General features: G+C 52.9%; 2 protein-coding genes and 1 long non-coding RNA gene across 5 annotated transcripts; 2 read left to right on the top strand and 1 right to left on the bottom strand.

The window, feature by feature from the left end:
* Nucleotides 1-147: 147 nt before the first annotated feature.
* Nucleotides 148-2,448, top strand: LOC147225433 (inter-alpha-trypsin inhibitor). The gene is made up of 6 exons (XM_086163710.1): nt 148-214; nt 1,073-1,264; nt 1,753-1,941; nt 2,056-2,094; nt 2,190-2,268; nt 2,358-2,448. The coding sequence occupies exons 1-6, from the start codon at nt 148-150 to the stop codon at nt 2,446-2,448; spliced, it is 657 nt and encodes a 218-aa protein (XP_086019836.1).
* Nucleotides 2,449-4,177: 1,729 nt separating this feature from the next.
* On the bottom strand, nt 4,178-5,562 carry LOC147225432 (uncharacterized). Its single transcript, XR_015107391.1, has 2 exons — nt 5,290-5,562; nt 4,178-5,094 (listed from the first exon to the last, which is right to left on the bottom strand). It is a non-coding gene; the product is annotated as an uncharacterized LOC147225432 (long non-coding RNA).
* Nucleotides 4,971-13,937, top strand: usp3 (ubiquitin specific peptidase 3). Of its 3 annotated transcripts, XM_086163533.1 has the most exons (15): nt 4,971-5,102; nt 5,253-5,313; nt 5,581-5,712; nt 6,045-6,128; nt 6,268-6,349; nt 6,465-6,544; nt 6,991-7,104; nt 8,802-8,915; nt 8,992-9,141; nt 9,584-9,690; nt 9,886-9,966; nt 10,051-10,169; nt 10,257-10,370; nt 12,191-12,258; nt 12,739-13,937. In XM_086163533.1, the coding sequence occupies exons 1-15, from the start codon at nt 5,012-5,014 to the stop codon at nt 13,139-13,141; spliced, it is 1,800 nt and encodes a 599-aa protein (XP_086019659.1). In that variant the 5' UTR covers nt 4,971-5,011; the 3' UTR covers nt 13,142-13,937. The 3 variants fall into 3 exon arrangements, with proteins under 3 accessions (XP_086019659.1, XP_086019661.1, XP_086019660.1); XM_086163535.1 differs by lacking the exon at nt 10,257-10,370; XM_086163534.1 differs by lacking the exons at nt 12,191-12,258; nt 12,739-13,937 and adding an exon at nt 10,847-11,239.
* Nucleotides 13,938-15,075: the final 1,138 nt, after the last annotated feature.

The raw sequence follows: 15,075 nt of genomic DNA, 5'->3' as shown, positions 1-15,075 counted from the left end.
AGGACGCCGCGGCGTTAACCGGAGTATCGGCTCCGGGTTTCGCCCGGGGGCGTGGGGGCAGTATCAGTCCAAAGGTTGGCCATAACCAGCTCCAACTGTAGTTTACGACCGTCAGTCGCTCCGGGCCGGAAAGGAGGACGAGACAAGATGCCGCGCGTGCTGTTCTTGGCGTTGGCTTTTACCGCCGTCCGCATCGGCCATTCGCTTTTGGCGGGTAAGTGAAGCGATTCTGACGATTCTGTCGATTCTGTCGAGACGCGGCCTTCCAGAGTCGTCCTTCCAGACCGGGTGAAAGGCGGCCTCGCGGGCCTCGACGCCGCAGTCTGGAAAAGCACCCGCTGGCGATCGTGCCGGTGTGGTTTGCAGAAGCTAGCGATTCACTGGCACTCTGTTCGCTTTCGCCGCGCCGATCCAGCGACACGACGCCCGAGGTAGCATCTCGACCGGTTTCTTTTGGGAAACACTAACTTGGGCGTCAAGGTGGCACAGTAGGCCTACGGGAGGCACGCAAATGTATTCAGTGCCGGCGGGAAGTCGGCGGACGGCGTGGAAAATGCTTTCGGCTTCACATCTCTCAGCGGGAGAGCGTTTGTTGTCCCTTCTTGACAGCGCTAACGCTGAAATCAGCCACGACTGATGCTAAAAGGGTCCAAAAAGGAAAAACGCAAGAAGGTGGCATTTAGAGTATGTTTTAATCCTGGGGAAATGCTATTTACTCATGGTGAACGATTGGGCTGAGCCGGGCGGATGATTCCATCCTCCATCCTCTGTAATTCCAAGCTCTTAAACACTGAGATCATCTCTGTCTGGGCCGATTGTTCCGAGGCTCTCCGTCTCACCGCCCGAGGAGGACGGAGGGCCGCCGAGTAACAGAACTGAACGAAGGGCAGAAATGAAATGAGCCATAAAGGGGGCCATAAAAGGAACGGATCACCGGCGATCAGTTAAACATTGATAACCCGCTCGCTGAGACATCTGCCGCGGCCGACAACGTGCGACGGCGATCTTGGCGTCGTTTCGGCGCGCCGCGGCTCGGCTCTTAAGTTAACGGTGTGTTTTCGTCGCCCGACAGGGTACTGTCAGCTGCCCAAGGACGAGGGCGTGGGCGTGTCGCTCAACTTCGCTCTGTACTACGACGCCGAGAAGGATCAGTGCAGACCTTTCTATTACACGGGCGAAGGAGGGAACGCCAACCGTTTCCTGAATGAAAGGGAGTGCTTGGGCAACTGCTCGGCCAGAGTGGAAGAATTCTACCCTTTGGAAGGTGAGACCATTTTATGTCTGTTTTATGTCCGATCGGCCGCGCTCACGCCCAACAAGTGCCCTTCCTGGCCGAGGACTTTGGACCCTGAAGGGCCCTGGTGGCTTTTATGGGGGTAAAAGGAGGAGTCAGCCAAGGCCTCGGACCGGCAGAGAACCCAGCCGTCCGCGGAGCGCTCCACACATCCAGGAAAATCCTCGCAGGCCACCAGGCTGGCAAAACCATCTCAACCAATTAGACACAAAAAACAACGCGGTTTAGCCTGCGATATTTTTACACGATCTTGCCGCGTTTCCTCGGTCGCCATGGGAAAAATGAGTCAGCGTGAAGCCTTTTTTTTTTTTTTTTTTTTTAGCGAAGCGCCCCCGTGTGGCGAAAGAGCAACACTTCATTTGACGTGAAGTCATTTGAAGTCTCTCCAGCGGGTTCTGATTTTACTTTCTAAGAAGTAGAGCCTGCGTAACCCCAGCGACGGACGTTTCTCCCCGCAGCATCTTTGATGTGCCGTTTGCCAAAGAAACGAGGCGGATGCATCGGCAACACCGTGAGATACTTCTACGATCCCGTCAATGACAAATGCAAGAGGTTCCTGTGGTCCGGATGTTTCGGCAACGGAAACAGATTCGTGGACCAGGAGACCTGCAACGCCACCTGCGCCGGCATCCATGGTGCTCTCAATGGTGCGTTCACGACACAAACACACACACACACACACAGACACACACAGATGGCACTGTTTGAAATTGTGCGCCTCTTAACATGAATGTTAACCCGTGGTTTCGGTTTGTTGTAAGACGGTGATGTGGTGGACGACGAGTCGGACACCCCTATCGGTAAGTGGATGCCGCAAACCATTGTTCGCCTCAGTCGGAGATTTAACCGTCCCGGTGGACTCGCTCATTCTAAGTGGTGTCGCCCTCCTCAACAGCGATCATCTGCGGAGTCCTGCTCACCTGCGTCGTCCTATCTATCATCATCACCTTGCTGGTCTTGTCCGTGAAGTCCAAGTAAGAGCGCGACGACGCCGACAACAGAGTTTGCGTCTCAGCCGGCAGGCCGCTTTTAATAAAGTCTCCCTTTCCTTCCGACCCCTCAGGAAAAAAGCCAAGAAGGCGGAGGCCCGGGGGAAAAGGAAAGAGCCGGAGTCCAATGCGCCTCTTCAGAGGCGGGACATTGAGATGGCGTAGACGCGTCACGTCGGGGAACACCGGCCTTCAAACTTGTTTTCATTTTAAAACTCTGCTCGTGTTCATGTCCGTTTGGTTTTTCTTTTCCTTTACTGACATGTAGCACCCACTAATTTTTTAAACCTTTATTTTTTGTACATGTGTGAGGGTTTGCCTTATTGTGTTATTTTCTGAGAGCGCCGCATCAGAATATTATTCAGCATCCACAGACGGTTCCCATTTTTCAAAAGCCAGGAAGTCAAATATTACCATGAGGAGGCCAAGGCAAGAGCGCAGATCATTCAATACAAACATGTTATTTTTTTTCTCTTCTATAACCAAATGTTTTCTTGCTTTGCTTTCATTTTTGATTTTCAACTTCAAACACACCAGTGTTGATACACGATCAACACTTTGAAAAAACTGAAGCGTGTAAAATGGCAGACGTAAATCTGTTGTTGTTGTTTGCCTTCATCACTTTTGAAGAAGTAAATGGCAATATTTCCCTTGTTCAAAATATATTTCTCACACAAAAATGAATTACGGATGAAATACACTGCCGGTTTTTGTCGCGGCGGTCCGCTTAATGACATATCGTATCGAACCGGTAGACTGAAGAAGATGAACTTGTTTCCGCGAGAGAAGTAAAGGCCGTACTTTAGACGAGCTTTCAGAACAACATGCGACCAGATCCACGGCCCGTCTGCTTAGTCACCTGACCTCCCACGTATACAACTGTGTAATGTCTATGTTTTTCTAAACAGGATTGCATCATCACCTTTTCCGTGCACGTGGCCAATACACAAAAGCAACCGTGTATATTTGGAGGTGTTTTTGTTATTTGTGCCGTAAAACCCGACCTGCGTCCGATGTTCCTCTGCTTACCGCTTTGCGTCGTCGGCCGAAAAGATCTCGGCGTGTAGACGTCGAAATTAGTGCCGCGGGAGCCACTTTTAAATGTAAAATAGCTCTGGACGGTCCGATTCAAACATTTCTATTGGAGAAACACGGCTCGGACTAAAGACGTTATTTGGTCGGGATTTGAATTGGTCATCACTATGGTCGCACAAGCAGAAGGAAAGCATTAAAAAGGGGATTTTAAACTCTTTCCCATCTCAAACTTATATTTTCATCTCTGACTCAATAGACCCAGCAATCATTAGCGTATTGCAGAAGTTTTGAAACTGTGTCGGTGGCTTTTGTGTTTCATTTTCCTGAGTAATGATGGCAAAAGCCCTGAAAGAAACAACTGCTAACATTTATTTGTTTGGCTCTTGGGGGGGGGGGGTGTCTGTGGAGGTTCTCACGGCCAATTCTTCTTGAAATCTTCTTGTCGTGGCGACCGAACTTGAATTTAATGTTCGGGTGCCACGATCAGAAGATTTGGACGAGGCTCTCGGGGGATAAGATGTCATAGAGGTAATACTGCAGGGCGTGTCAGTGCGCGAGTCAGGGCAAAACAGACTTTCAACCAAAGGCCAACGGATTAGAATAAGATCGAGGTGAACACTCAGCAGTGTCAATGATCAGATGCATTTCATTTCTCAACCTCATCTTTTTCCAATGTACTCAAAATGCATGTGAACCTGAATCGCCACAGTTCAGGATGGCGTGTAAGAAGTGTAACGCAGATACTGAGGCACAGCAACTAATCCCAGGTAGCTTTCATTACAAAGTATAGATGTTCTGTGTATGTGCTCTAAAAATGATCAACGTGCTGCAAAGATCCTTCAGGCATCCACAATCAAGCTGAATCAGAAATAGAACTTTATTTGTCCTAGAGGGAGGCAATGGGGGTGGGGGACATGGGGTAGCAGCATCAAATTGTGAACATCGAGGAATAAAATGAAAAATAATGTATAACATGTATACATTTGATTTGATTGGACCGTAAAGTGTTATTTATCGTCCACGCATTGAGTGACTCCAACGTTTGTCTCGCCGGCCGGAGGCGGTACAGAACTACGCATGCGCACCGCTAACACGTAAACAAGTTCGGAGGTTTACTCCGGGAAGCGAGTGTTATTCAATCATCCAGTTACCGCTTTAATTAACCCGTAATAACGCTGTCTGTGCGCTTGACGGCAGGAAAACAAAATCAAGTGTTTCCCGCTGCTGTCGGCCAAGAAGGAAGTACTCGGGTGATTTCTCTCGCTTGATCTTTCGTCTTTGTTCGGCCGACGCCGAAAGGCGGCAGAGCCGGCGGCTCCACGTCATTTCCTTGAATTATTTCCATTTGTTTGTGGCAAGCGCTCAGTTACAAAGTGCACTACACGCCTAAAACCAAATAACCTTGCCATTTTATCTGTCCCCGTGTCAGCTCGGAGAGCCGTATTGTGTGTATTTCCCGTGTATTTCCCAAGTTGGAAGCACCAGTTAGCTTCCGAGCGCCGTGCCGTTAGCCGACACGGGAAACGTGCGTTCGCCGACCGAAGCGGCTGGTCGGCTAACGCCGCTAGCCAGCTAGCTACTTTACGATAATTGGCTAGCTATTGTTGGCCGACCCGGCGTTTATTTCTCCACCTTGGCTGTTTTCGCGGCGGCAACCGTTAGCTCGTCGTCCCTCCGTCCGTCCGCCAAGCCGATGGAGTGCCCGCATCTCAGCCCGACCGTCTGCGTCGCGACCGATTCCTCCAAGTTCCCCAACGGCTGCCCGTCGTCCTGGAGCTGCAATGGTGAGTCGATGACAAAGTGAAGGTCGTCCCGGTTAACGGTCGCCAGATGCGACGCCGGGCGACCCCTTCCAAAGTCGTCTTGCCCACCGAATCCACCGCCCGGCAGTTTGCGGGGCACGTCGGCGTTAAGCCCTCCTTTTTGTGTTTTAGTTTGCAGATCTAATAAGAGTCCGTGGCTCTGCCTCACCTGCCTGACGGTCCACTGTGGACGGTAAGTCGCCGTGATGCTGGCGGACCGTTTCTTTGCGCTGACGTTCACCCCCGGTGTCGCGGCTGTGCCACCCGTTAGGCTTTAGGGGTTCCCGGTTTGTGTCCCGGTGAAACGGCCCCTGGAAGCCCGAGCGGCCGCGACCGTGTGTCTGGAGCGCCGCTCGCTTGTTGTGATGACAAGGCGCAGCACTTCCGGCGCCGTGCGCGTCCCGCCGCCCGGACACACAAGGCGTGTTTCTGCCTCTGACTCGCCGCCTCTGCCGTGCAGGTACGTGAACGGCCACGCCAAGCAACACTTCGAGGAGAGCCGCGTGTCCGGCGGCGGCCAGAGGAGCAAGCAGGAGAAGGAGACCTCTCACCATTCCGTGTGCATGGACTCCAGCAACTTCAGCGTGTTCTGGTGAGTGGGGGGGGGGAGGGGTGGAATCGGGCCGGACGAGGCTCGGTGGGTCGGAAGGTCCAGGGTCGGTCAAGCGGGTCGGAAGGTCCAGAGTCGGCAGGTCCAGGGCCTCCCGGCGACACGCGGGATCGTCCCCGGGCAAAGCGCGGAGACCCGAGTGGCTCCGGATGTCCTGGTTGGCCGTCGGCGTGCAAGAGTCGATGAACTCGCCCTTAGAGTGAAGTTGAAGTGATTCCCCCAAACCTTAAATCTATTGAGAAAAAATCACAAGCGTTGACGAACGGCGGAGTGACACCCGGTCGGACGCCGGCAACTGAGCGTGCCTTCTACAGTTACAGATGCGATGACTTTGTCGTCAACGACACCAAACTGGGGCAGGTGCAGAAGATGAGGGAACATCTGCAGAGCTTAGAGAAGTAAGTGCTTTTTCTTTTAGTGGGTCGTGATTTTGCTTGCACGTTCGCCACCATTCACGTACAATAAAAAGAGAGCGAGGGAGCCGGGTAGCAAGTGAAACGCCGGGTTACCGCTCACAGGTCGGTTTTACTCTTCCAGCTCGGCGCCGAGTGGTGAGAGACAGAGGAAAAGAAAACTTCAGGACGGCCCGGCGCCTGAAAAGAAGACGTGTAAAGATGGCGTAAGTGTCCTCCGTGATTATCTGGTATTCAGTTGTTGAACGTGCCGCCGCTGCGAACTCTGGACTGTCCTTTAGTTCTTCTGGAACACAATGCTCTTGGCTTTGTCCGTGTCAGGACGGGCCGGCTCTCGCCGCGACAGGTCTGAGGAACCTGGGCAACACCTGCTTCATGAATGCCATTCTGCAATCCCTCAGGTAAGTCTCTGCTTGGAGGGAGAGGCGACCGCGAGGCAGTCTGGGTCGGTAGCTTTGCCTCCGCTGACGCGAGCGGTCATCCTTCATTAATACACTCGGGGGCACAATCGGGGGTATCGCAGTTTACTAGCGGCGTCGGCCGCTGCGCAGTCATTTGGAAATACTTTGGAAGAGAGAGGAGGGCAAGATGGGGCTAAACTACCGAAATGAAAAGCTCAACCGGGCAGTCAAAGTCAAGGCGGTTGTAATAACAGTAACGCCGCTGTTTTCTCATATTTACGAACCGCGTTGTCAAACAGGCGATGTGAACGAAAAGGTGCGGCATCCGCGTGGAAGGTCAGCGAACTGTCACTTTGGTGTAATAGACGGTCGCCGAAGGAGCAAACACAACCATTGTTCCGTCGCAGACAGTCAAGCGGGGTGTGTTTTTTTTTTTCCCTCCACAGTAACATTGAGCAGTTCAGCTGTTACTTCAAGGAGCTGCCAGCCGTCGCTCTGCGCAGCGGCAAGACGGCCGGAAGGAGGACGTACCACACCCGCAGCCAGGGGGACAGCAGTGTGTAAGGTCCTCTCTCGCGGACGGAGTTTTTGTTGGATTGTGTTCGGCTTGAGTGTGAGAGAGACCAAGTCCGGGGAGAGAAGTAGCAGAGCTGTCTCTGACAGCAGGGTCTGACAGCAGACGGAGGGATAATTGGCATTTATAATATTTCTTTTCAGGCGGGACGCCGTGATTAATGTGCAGAATGGTATTGGGTAACATAAAGATGGTAAAACAGTCATCTGCCAACGTCATGACAGCGATTATATTTTCTGCTGGATGAGTAAAGTTGGTCCAGGGTGGACAGTAACTCAGGCGCCGACCCAAGCGCCTCAATTTCAGTCCCTTTTATCCCCTTTCCGGTGAAACTGTATATCCTCAAATGTGTTAGATACTTATATTTTCCTTAAAAACCCGGGGATTTAAGTCGTCATGGGTTGAGACAGAATCTCCAAGCTGTTGGGATCCGTCCTCCTCCTCCTCAGCGCCCGGATCAGATCTGTCACCACGTCGCAAAGCTGAGAAAAGACTTTTCTGAACTTATGGAAAGGAGTCTTTTCAGAGATTCCCCGCTTCTCGTCGGACAAGTGACGCTTTATAAAGTCTGCGATAATCCCGTCGATTCAACTGCACGATAGACCGAAAAAAAAAACAAAAAACTAATCCTTGAATTTTAGAATTCAGGACTTTAGAGGATCTGGACTTTTTGTTGACCCTGAGGTACATTTCATCCACATCTGAGCAGCTGCTGAGGATGCGGAGGCACGGAAAGGAGCATATTTTGGCTTGAAAGGTGCGGTCTGGGAAGAGCACCGCTTTCCATCCTTTCCCTGTGACTCAAAGTCATTGCGTCGCCCTTGATTTCAAGGAACGGGTATTTGGCACGGAGCGCACGAGGGGCGGCCAACTCGGCCCGCTCAAAGGGCCAAAAAACACACCGCGCCGTCACAGAGCCGCACAACAAATGAAGGCCTGCGTCGCCACAGCAACAGAAACTTATGTGCTTATCTATAGCTGAGCGGTGTTACGTGGTGTTTACCATCCTTCTCGGGTCCGGCCGGAGTTCAGCAGCTCCTTCACACGTGCGTCAGTGGGAACAGAGCCATGTTCTGATGTCCCTCCTCACCGGCGGAGCAAAATGTCTCTGAGCGTCTTGTCAATTTTTGAGGGGAAAAAAAAAAAGTTACATTTCAACATGCTCCCGTGGAGCTGGCACAAACCCGCGGCAAACTTTGGGAAACTCCCTTTCAATATTAGCATGGAGCTGAAGCGTTTGAGGCTGGGAGCAGACAGTGACCTCTGGCACGCCGAGCAGACCGGCCGGCCTCCCACTTCCCTGCAACTCCTCCCGTTCGCACGGGAACGTCCAGTTCTCTTGGCAGTAGCGCTTTGCTTTACGCTTCCCCCGACACGGCCAGCGCAAGCCACGCGGTACTTCTAGCCGGCGGCTAAGCTAATGCGGCGCAACACGTGTTTGTGACCCGAAGAGTCGGAGCAAACCGACCAGCCCCGACAGACCTGGAAGATCTAGGGTCCATCATGCTCGTATCAAATGTATCGACGGCGCCGTGGCCATACTGTCAGTCGATAGCATTTTTTTTTTTTTCAAATACAAAGTTATGAAAGTGGAGCTCCCCATAGCAGACCAACATCGACGCTGACCATCTGCATTCACAAGATGTTCAAACATCTCAGGATTTCCTCGTCCTTATGTTACAGATCTTTGGTGGAAGAGTTCAGGAAAACCCTCTGCTCCCTCTGGCAGGGGAACCAGACCGCCTTCAGCCCAGACTCCCTGTTCTACGCCATTTGGAAAATCATGCCGAGTTTCAGGTAAGCCTTCACCCCGACACCCCGGGGAGGCGGCGGGGCGACGGAAGGCGGCTCAGCGGCGTGTCTGTGTGTCCAGAGGCTACCAGCAGCAGGACGCCCACGAGTTCATGCGCTACCTGCTGGACCACCTGCACCGAGAGCTGCAGCAGGGCCGCAACGGGGCGGCCCACGCCGTCCCGCCCCCGGACGGGGTCAGGACGCCCACCGTGGAGGGCAAATGCTGCATGTGAGTGGATCCGACCGCACGATCGCTGTCCTGTTATTTTTAAAAATGATTTTTACTCGTGAAGGGATTGTTTAAATCTTATTTCATACACTGATCTGATGTAAGCTCCGCCCCCTTTTTCTCCTATAACGTCCAAGAGCAAACGATGGAAAAGAAAATGTTCGTCTCGATACATCGCGCAACGCGGCCTGTATCCGTTTGAGGTGTTTTATAGAAACGTTATCAGAAATAAGGTTTGTGTTTCTGAGCGCGGTTGTTTTGAGGCCTGAAATAACTAACACGATTATAGAAACCCAATGAGTTCGTAAGCTTTAAGCCTCCGGAAGGTGCTTTCCTCGCCGGTCGCTCCGGGTTATGCACACGCATGAATGAAAACCCTCGCGTTTCTCCGTTGCTTATTTTAATTTATCCATTCACCGATTTGTCCAATTTTGCCCTCCAGAAACGGGACTTCGAGTGTCGTCACGTCGATTTTCGGCGGCAGCCTCCAGAATGAAGTCAACTGCTTGATATGCGGCACGGAGTCCCGGAAGTTTGACCCATTTCTCGGTAAGATGACGGCAGCGGCGGCGGCGGTATGTACGCAGTGTGTACTACATGTGTAATTATATGTATACAGTGAACCCTCTCTGACCTTTAAATGAGGCTGTCTGACCAAAATCAAACCACCCCGGAGAAGAAAATATCCCTGCGCTCGGTTTGTTTCCTTATATAAAATACAACCCTTGTCTTCTTGCAAATCAGATCTTTCTTTGGACATTCCCAGCCAGTTCAGACAGAAGAGGAGCAAAGACCAAGAGGCCGGCCCGACGTGCACGCTACGCGGTAACATCTCCGTTCCTGCTCCCAAACGCGATGCGCTTCACGTCGGTCGTCCTTCTGAGAATTTGTTTTGGGTTTGCGCGTCAGACTGCCTGCGGAGCTTCACGGACCTGGAGGAGCTGGACGAGACGGAGCTCTACTACTGCCACAAGTGCAAAAAACGACAGAAGTCCACCAAGAAGTTCTGGATCCACAAGCTTCCGAAGGTGCGGAGACCGTCACCGGGGCGAGAAACACACCCGGGGAAGCCGGCTGATTTTTGTTCTGACCGTGTGTGTTTTTGCCAACGGCAGGTTTTGTGTCTTCACTTGAAACGCTTCCACTGGACGGCCTTTTTAAGAAATAAAGTGGACACCTATGTGGAGTTTCCACTGCGAGGTCTAGACATGAAGGGCTACCTGCTGGAGGTAAATCCATCCATCTGTCTTCTGCCCTCGGGGGCAGCTGGCTTGCAGCCTGTCCCAGCTGACACTGGCCGAGAAGGTTCACCCTGGACCGCTCAATGGCAAGGCCACATGTCGAGAAAAACAACCGTTCGTCCTCTCATTTGCACATCTGGATAAATTAGGGCCAATGAAGCCCCTGCACGTCTGCATGACTGCAGGAGGAACCTGGACGGAACTCAAGCGGACCGAAAAAAAACATCTCCGCTAGACATAAATAATGAGGACTGACTGAGTGCAAACTTTGTTCAGCCTTTAAATAAAACAATGAGCAGGACTGAGAGTTCTCAGCCTCCATATTTGTAAGAAGAAGTGCAGGTTGTTGGGAAAGAGGCGTTTTCAGATCAGAACCCAGATTTGGGCCTCATCAGGTCACTTTAGAAATGTTTGACGTTTTTAAACTATCAGCTTCTTCTTTACCTTTGGTCTTTTCCCTTCAGGGTCTCCACAGCCGATCCACCTTCTCCATCTCACCCTGTTCTCTGGATCCTCCTCTCTCACAACCGCCTTCATATCCTCTCTCACCACGTCCATCCATCTTCTCTCTGGTCTCCTCTGTCCATGACCCAACCATCTCTGACCTTCTCTCCAAAACATCTACCATGTGTCGTCCCTCTGATGGACTCCTTCCTGATCCTCTCCATCCTGGTCGCTCCCAAAGAGAACCTCAGCTTCTTCATCTGTGCCACCTCCAGCTCTGCCTCCTGTCTTTAGTCATTGTCAGTGTTTGTAGATCATCTCCCCAGTGTTTCCTCCAGCTTTCCTTTCCTTCTGGCCGATGGTCTCCTATCTCTTGGTAGCCCTGACACTTTTCTCCACCCATTCTGCCGCTGCAGCTCGTCTCTCTTCCACTCTGCTGAGCTCTGACTGAGGACTCGCCCTCTGAAACAGGACGTGCACCTGCAGTGATTTTACTGATTCAAAATAGACCGTAAACAAACCTCACTGTGTCAGAAAGAGACAAGATAGGACATGAAAAATGGGTCGGTTTCTCCAGCTCGCTCAGCTCTTCATCTGCTCGGGCTGATAATTGGGGTCATTTTTCCCGCCCACTAACATGCAGTGACATCTAGTGGTTCAGCTTCAGACTGCGGTCGTCCTCCGTCCTCGTCCCTCCGGACACGGCCTGCTGCTTCGAGCTTTGCTGGCTAACTAAACTCCCCTACGGGACATCTAACATTCAGCTGCTCAAGAGTCATTTGGAAAAACTGTGTTTTCATTTATTTTCATTTTGAGGGTCTGACTGAAACGGTTTCCTCAGGCGTTCATTTGGACTTTTCCCGCCGGGGAACCTGACGGACGAATTCACGTTAAAGAGGATTCGAGAGCACGTATGAAGGATCGGAAGCATTTTAATCTGAGGTTTAATCCCCCGTAGATTAAGGTCAGAATTCTTAGATCGGAGAATCCGCGAACACCCGTCCGTGAGTTTTTACTGAGATCGGCATCCGAAGCGGCAGCGGCGCTTTAAGAGGTAATGCTCCAGCAAGGCTACCATACCATAATATACCCTTTCTTCTGCCTACCGGTGAGCTCCTCACATTCTCCCGCACATGGATTAGCGCTGACGGCGGCGTGTCCTTGAGTTTAGTGGGAAGCTTTTGTGTTTGCTTTGCTGACGTACTCCAGCTCTCCAGAGTCAGTCCTGGGTGTCACGCTGGACACGCTGGACCTTCTCGGTGCTCCGACGTCGCCGCAGGCCTTCCGGAACACCGGCGTTTTTCAATGACGTTCCCGCCACTTAAAGGACAGCGAATGATCTCTCTGCCGTTTCATCCCCGCAGCCGGAGAACGCGCCGGAAGAAAGCTGCCTGTACGACCTGGTGGGGATCGTGGTGCATCACGGATCTGGGTGAGTGGATCGCTATCGGCGCCGGACGTCGGCCGGGGATGAAATTCGATCGGCCGTTTATAGATTCTGTGATTTAATTGCCGCAGGAGTCTATTAAGTGTCGCGCAGAGAAATGGAAGTTCAATGTGCGCAAACTCGCTCTTGATTCCAGTCGCGATTCTGACCCAAACAAAGACGGATCCGGACCTGCGTCTGTAGAGCGACACGATGGAGTCGAAGGAAATAGAAGCGCAACCTCGATTTGGATCCGTTGTCCATCAGCATTTGTTGAATATTGTCAGTCGCCGGGTTGTTTGACAGCTGAGTCGTAGCGGGTAAATACTGAGTCTCCGGGAAGCGCGTCTCTTTTCCCAGAGCCGCCGTTCAAACAACGGCCACTAAGTGGCGACGTGGTGTCGCTCTGCGCCGGGGGAGCGCCGCTTCCCGTCAGCTCTGTGAGGGCCGGAGAGCGGAAGGTGATGGAGCTGTTTGTGTCCCCAGGGTCGGGTCGGGGCATTACACGGCGTACGGCAGCCACGAGGGCCGCTGGTACCACTTCAACGACAGCACCGTCACCCTGACCAATGAGGACGCGGTGAGGAAAGCCAAGGCGTACATCCTCTTCTACGTGGAGAGGAGCGAGCCGGCCGCCTCGGACCGGCCGCCGCCCGACGGCGTACCGGACGCGCGGGACGAGGACGACGCAAACACCGCGGTCGCCGTCGGCGCCCCGACGGAGGAAGGAGCTCCGGGCGACGGCGAGGCGGGAGCCGTGCGCACGGACGCCGCCGCGCCGGATCGAGCGGATCCCGACAGTGTGGGTTCGGTAGCGTCCAAGACAGATACCTCAAACACGGCCGCCGGCGAGGACTCCGGCAGCGCCAGCGGAGCGGCGGAGCAATGAGTCTGCTGCCGCCATTTCCTTTGTCTTCACACGCCCGGCAGCGCTCAAATCAAATAGCTCCTTTCGCCCTCCCTGTCTCTGCAAGTCACGGCTGTTCCGACCTGCATGAAAGCACCATCTTCGGTGCGCCGCCCCTTGTTTGGTTTTTAATTTTATTGTTAAGATCCGTAGGATGTCCTTCCTCTCCCGTCGGCGGCGCAGGGGACGCCTGGACGGGGCAGATTCCAAAGGCCATGGTGCAAAAGGACAAAGTAAAAAGCTTTAGCTTCGCTCCGGCGACACGAGCGATACGATTGGCCGACCCCACCAAGACTACCATCCTGACAAGAAGCGGCGCCTCGGTTGTTTTCTTTTCCAATTGAAGTTTCCGGTTTGATATCGACTTGTTCATGATTGGAAGTCTCGGGCTCTGTGACGCGTCGTCAGGAGTTTGAATGTTTTGGCCAAAATCAGTGTGAAGCAAACGGGTCGTCAAGTCTTTTCCTGTTTGTCTCCTGACTCATTTTAACATTCTGTGCGATTCTGACGCCGGCGCTGTTGGAACTCTGCTCAAAGTAATAACAACTGAGAAAATTGAAATGGTTTTCGTCCTTTTTTTCAGCGGAAGAGACTTCGAGCGAAAACGAAGACGACACATTTTATATTTATTTATCGCAGATAAAAACAACCCGTAAAGCGTTACACTCATTCCGGTTCGCGAGACGACGTGGGATTTAAAGGCGCTCGATTCATCGGCGGAAGGACGGAGAAAGACAGAAAATCCCCCTTAAATTTCATTTCCTGGAAATGAGTTTTATTAAAAAGGGGAACCAAGACAGAGGGACGGCATCTGTCCGCCCCATTATCCTCAGCGCCTCTTTAATTCATCTGCTAATGAGGGAAGGGCAAATATTTAATTGCTTAAATCTGAATAATGTGGTCGGGGAATAATCCCGGCGGGCCGTGCGCACAAGACGGATACGCCTTTTCTTTTTTTTCTAAAGAATATTCGTGTCGCTCCAACTTAATCCGATTCGCCGAAACCGGTTTCGCCGCGGAAGGAGTCGAACGGACGAGCCAAGCCGGAACGGAGACGGAGTCACGCGGGCTCGGATTAATTTTTAACTCCGCTGACGATCGTCTAACATTTAATTATAAATGATTGACCGATTACCAGCCGGCAGCGGCGGCGTCACCTTTGGGCCGCCAGGGAGACCAGCATCTCGGCCGCTCCGCTGCCGGGACCTCGGGAGATTGAACAGCCGTCCGACTCTGCGAGGTGCCTGACCCCCCCAGCCCCCCGGTGCCTGACCCCCCCCGGTGCCTGACCCCCCCCCGGCCCCGGCCTCTAATGGAAAACAACTTGTAACGTGTCCATGTGCCATGTTGTTCTGGCGAGCCCCCCCCCCCCTCGCCGGCCCCCCCGGGCCATGTGCCAGTGCGTCAGCCTCTTTCCCCTGCAGGAACAAGCGCTCCCGTATGCAGAGAACCAGCTGCTCTTCCTCGCCGCCTCACAGGTGGCTGATCTGTCTACTGTTCCTGTTAATAACACAAGTGGCCTTTTTGTGTGTGTGCATGTGGGTGTGTGTGTGTGTGTGTCCTCTCTGGCGGAGGCCCAGATCCCAGCTGTCTGATAGCGGTTGCCTATGACAGCGTGAGTCATGTTGCACGCCCGCGATCGGCTTCCCGGCAGCGCCGTTTCCCAATATCCTGTGTTTCTTTGCGGCGACGTACAATTCGGCGGGTCGGCGTCCATGACTTAGGTGTGATGGTATTCTGCCTCCTGCCATCCCGCTACGCTCCGTGAACTCTTGTGCAATTTCACGCTCGCGCTGACTCACCGGTTCGCCGTGTTCCTCGGTGTGCGCGGTCACGACTTTGGCTCACATGCCGAGCTCCGGCTCTCCCTCCGCCTCACATGCTGTGAGAGAGCAAACGGGGCGAGCGGGGCGGCA

Source organism: Fistularia commersonii, chromosome 17 (assembly GCF_037954325.1).
Source record: "Fistularia commersonii isolate RoL2024-O1a breed Wild chromosome 17, RoL_Fcom_v1.0, whole genome shotgun sequence".
Classification (NCBI taxonomy): domain Eukaryota; kingdom Metazoa; phylum Chordata; class Actinopteri; order Syngnathiformes; family Fistulariidae; genus Fistularia; species Fistularia commersonii.
Note: the sequence above shows the minus strand (reverse complement) of the source record. Positions and strands in the feature narration are given on the sequence as shown.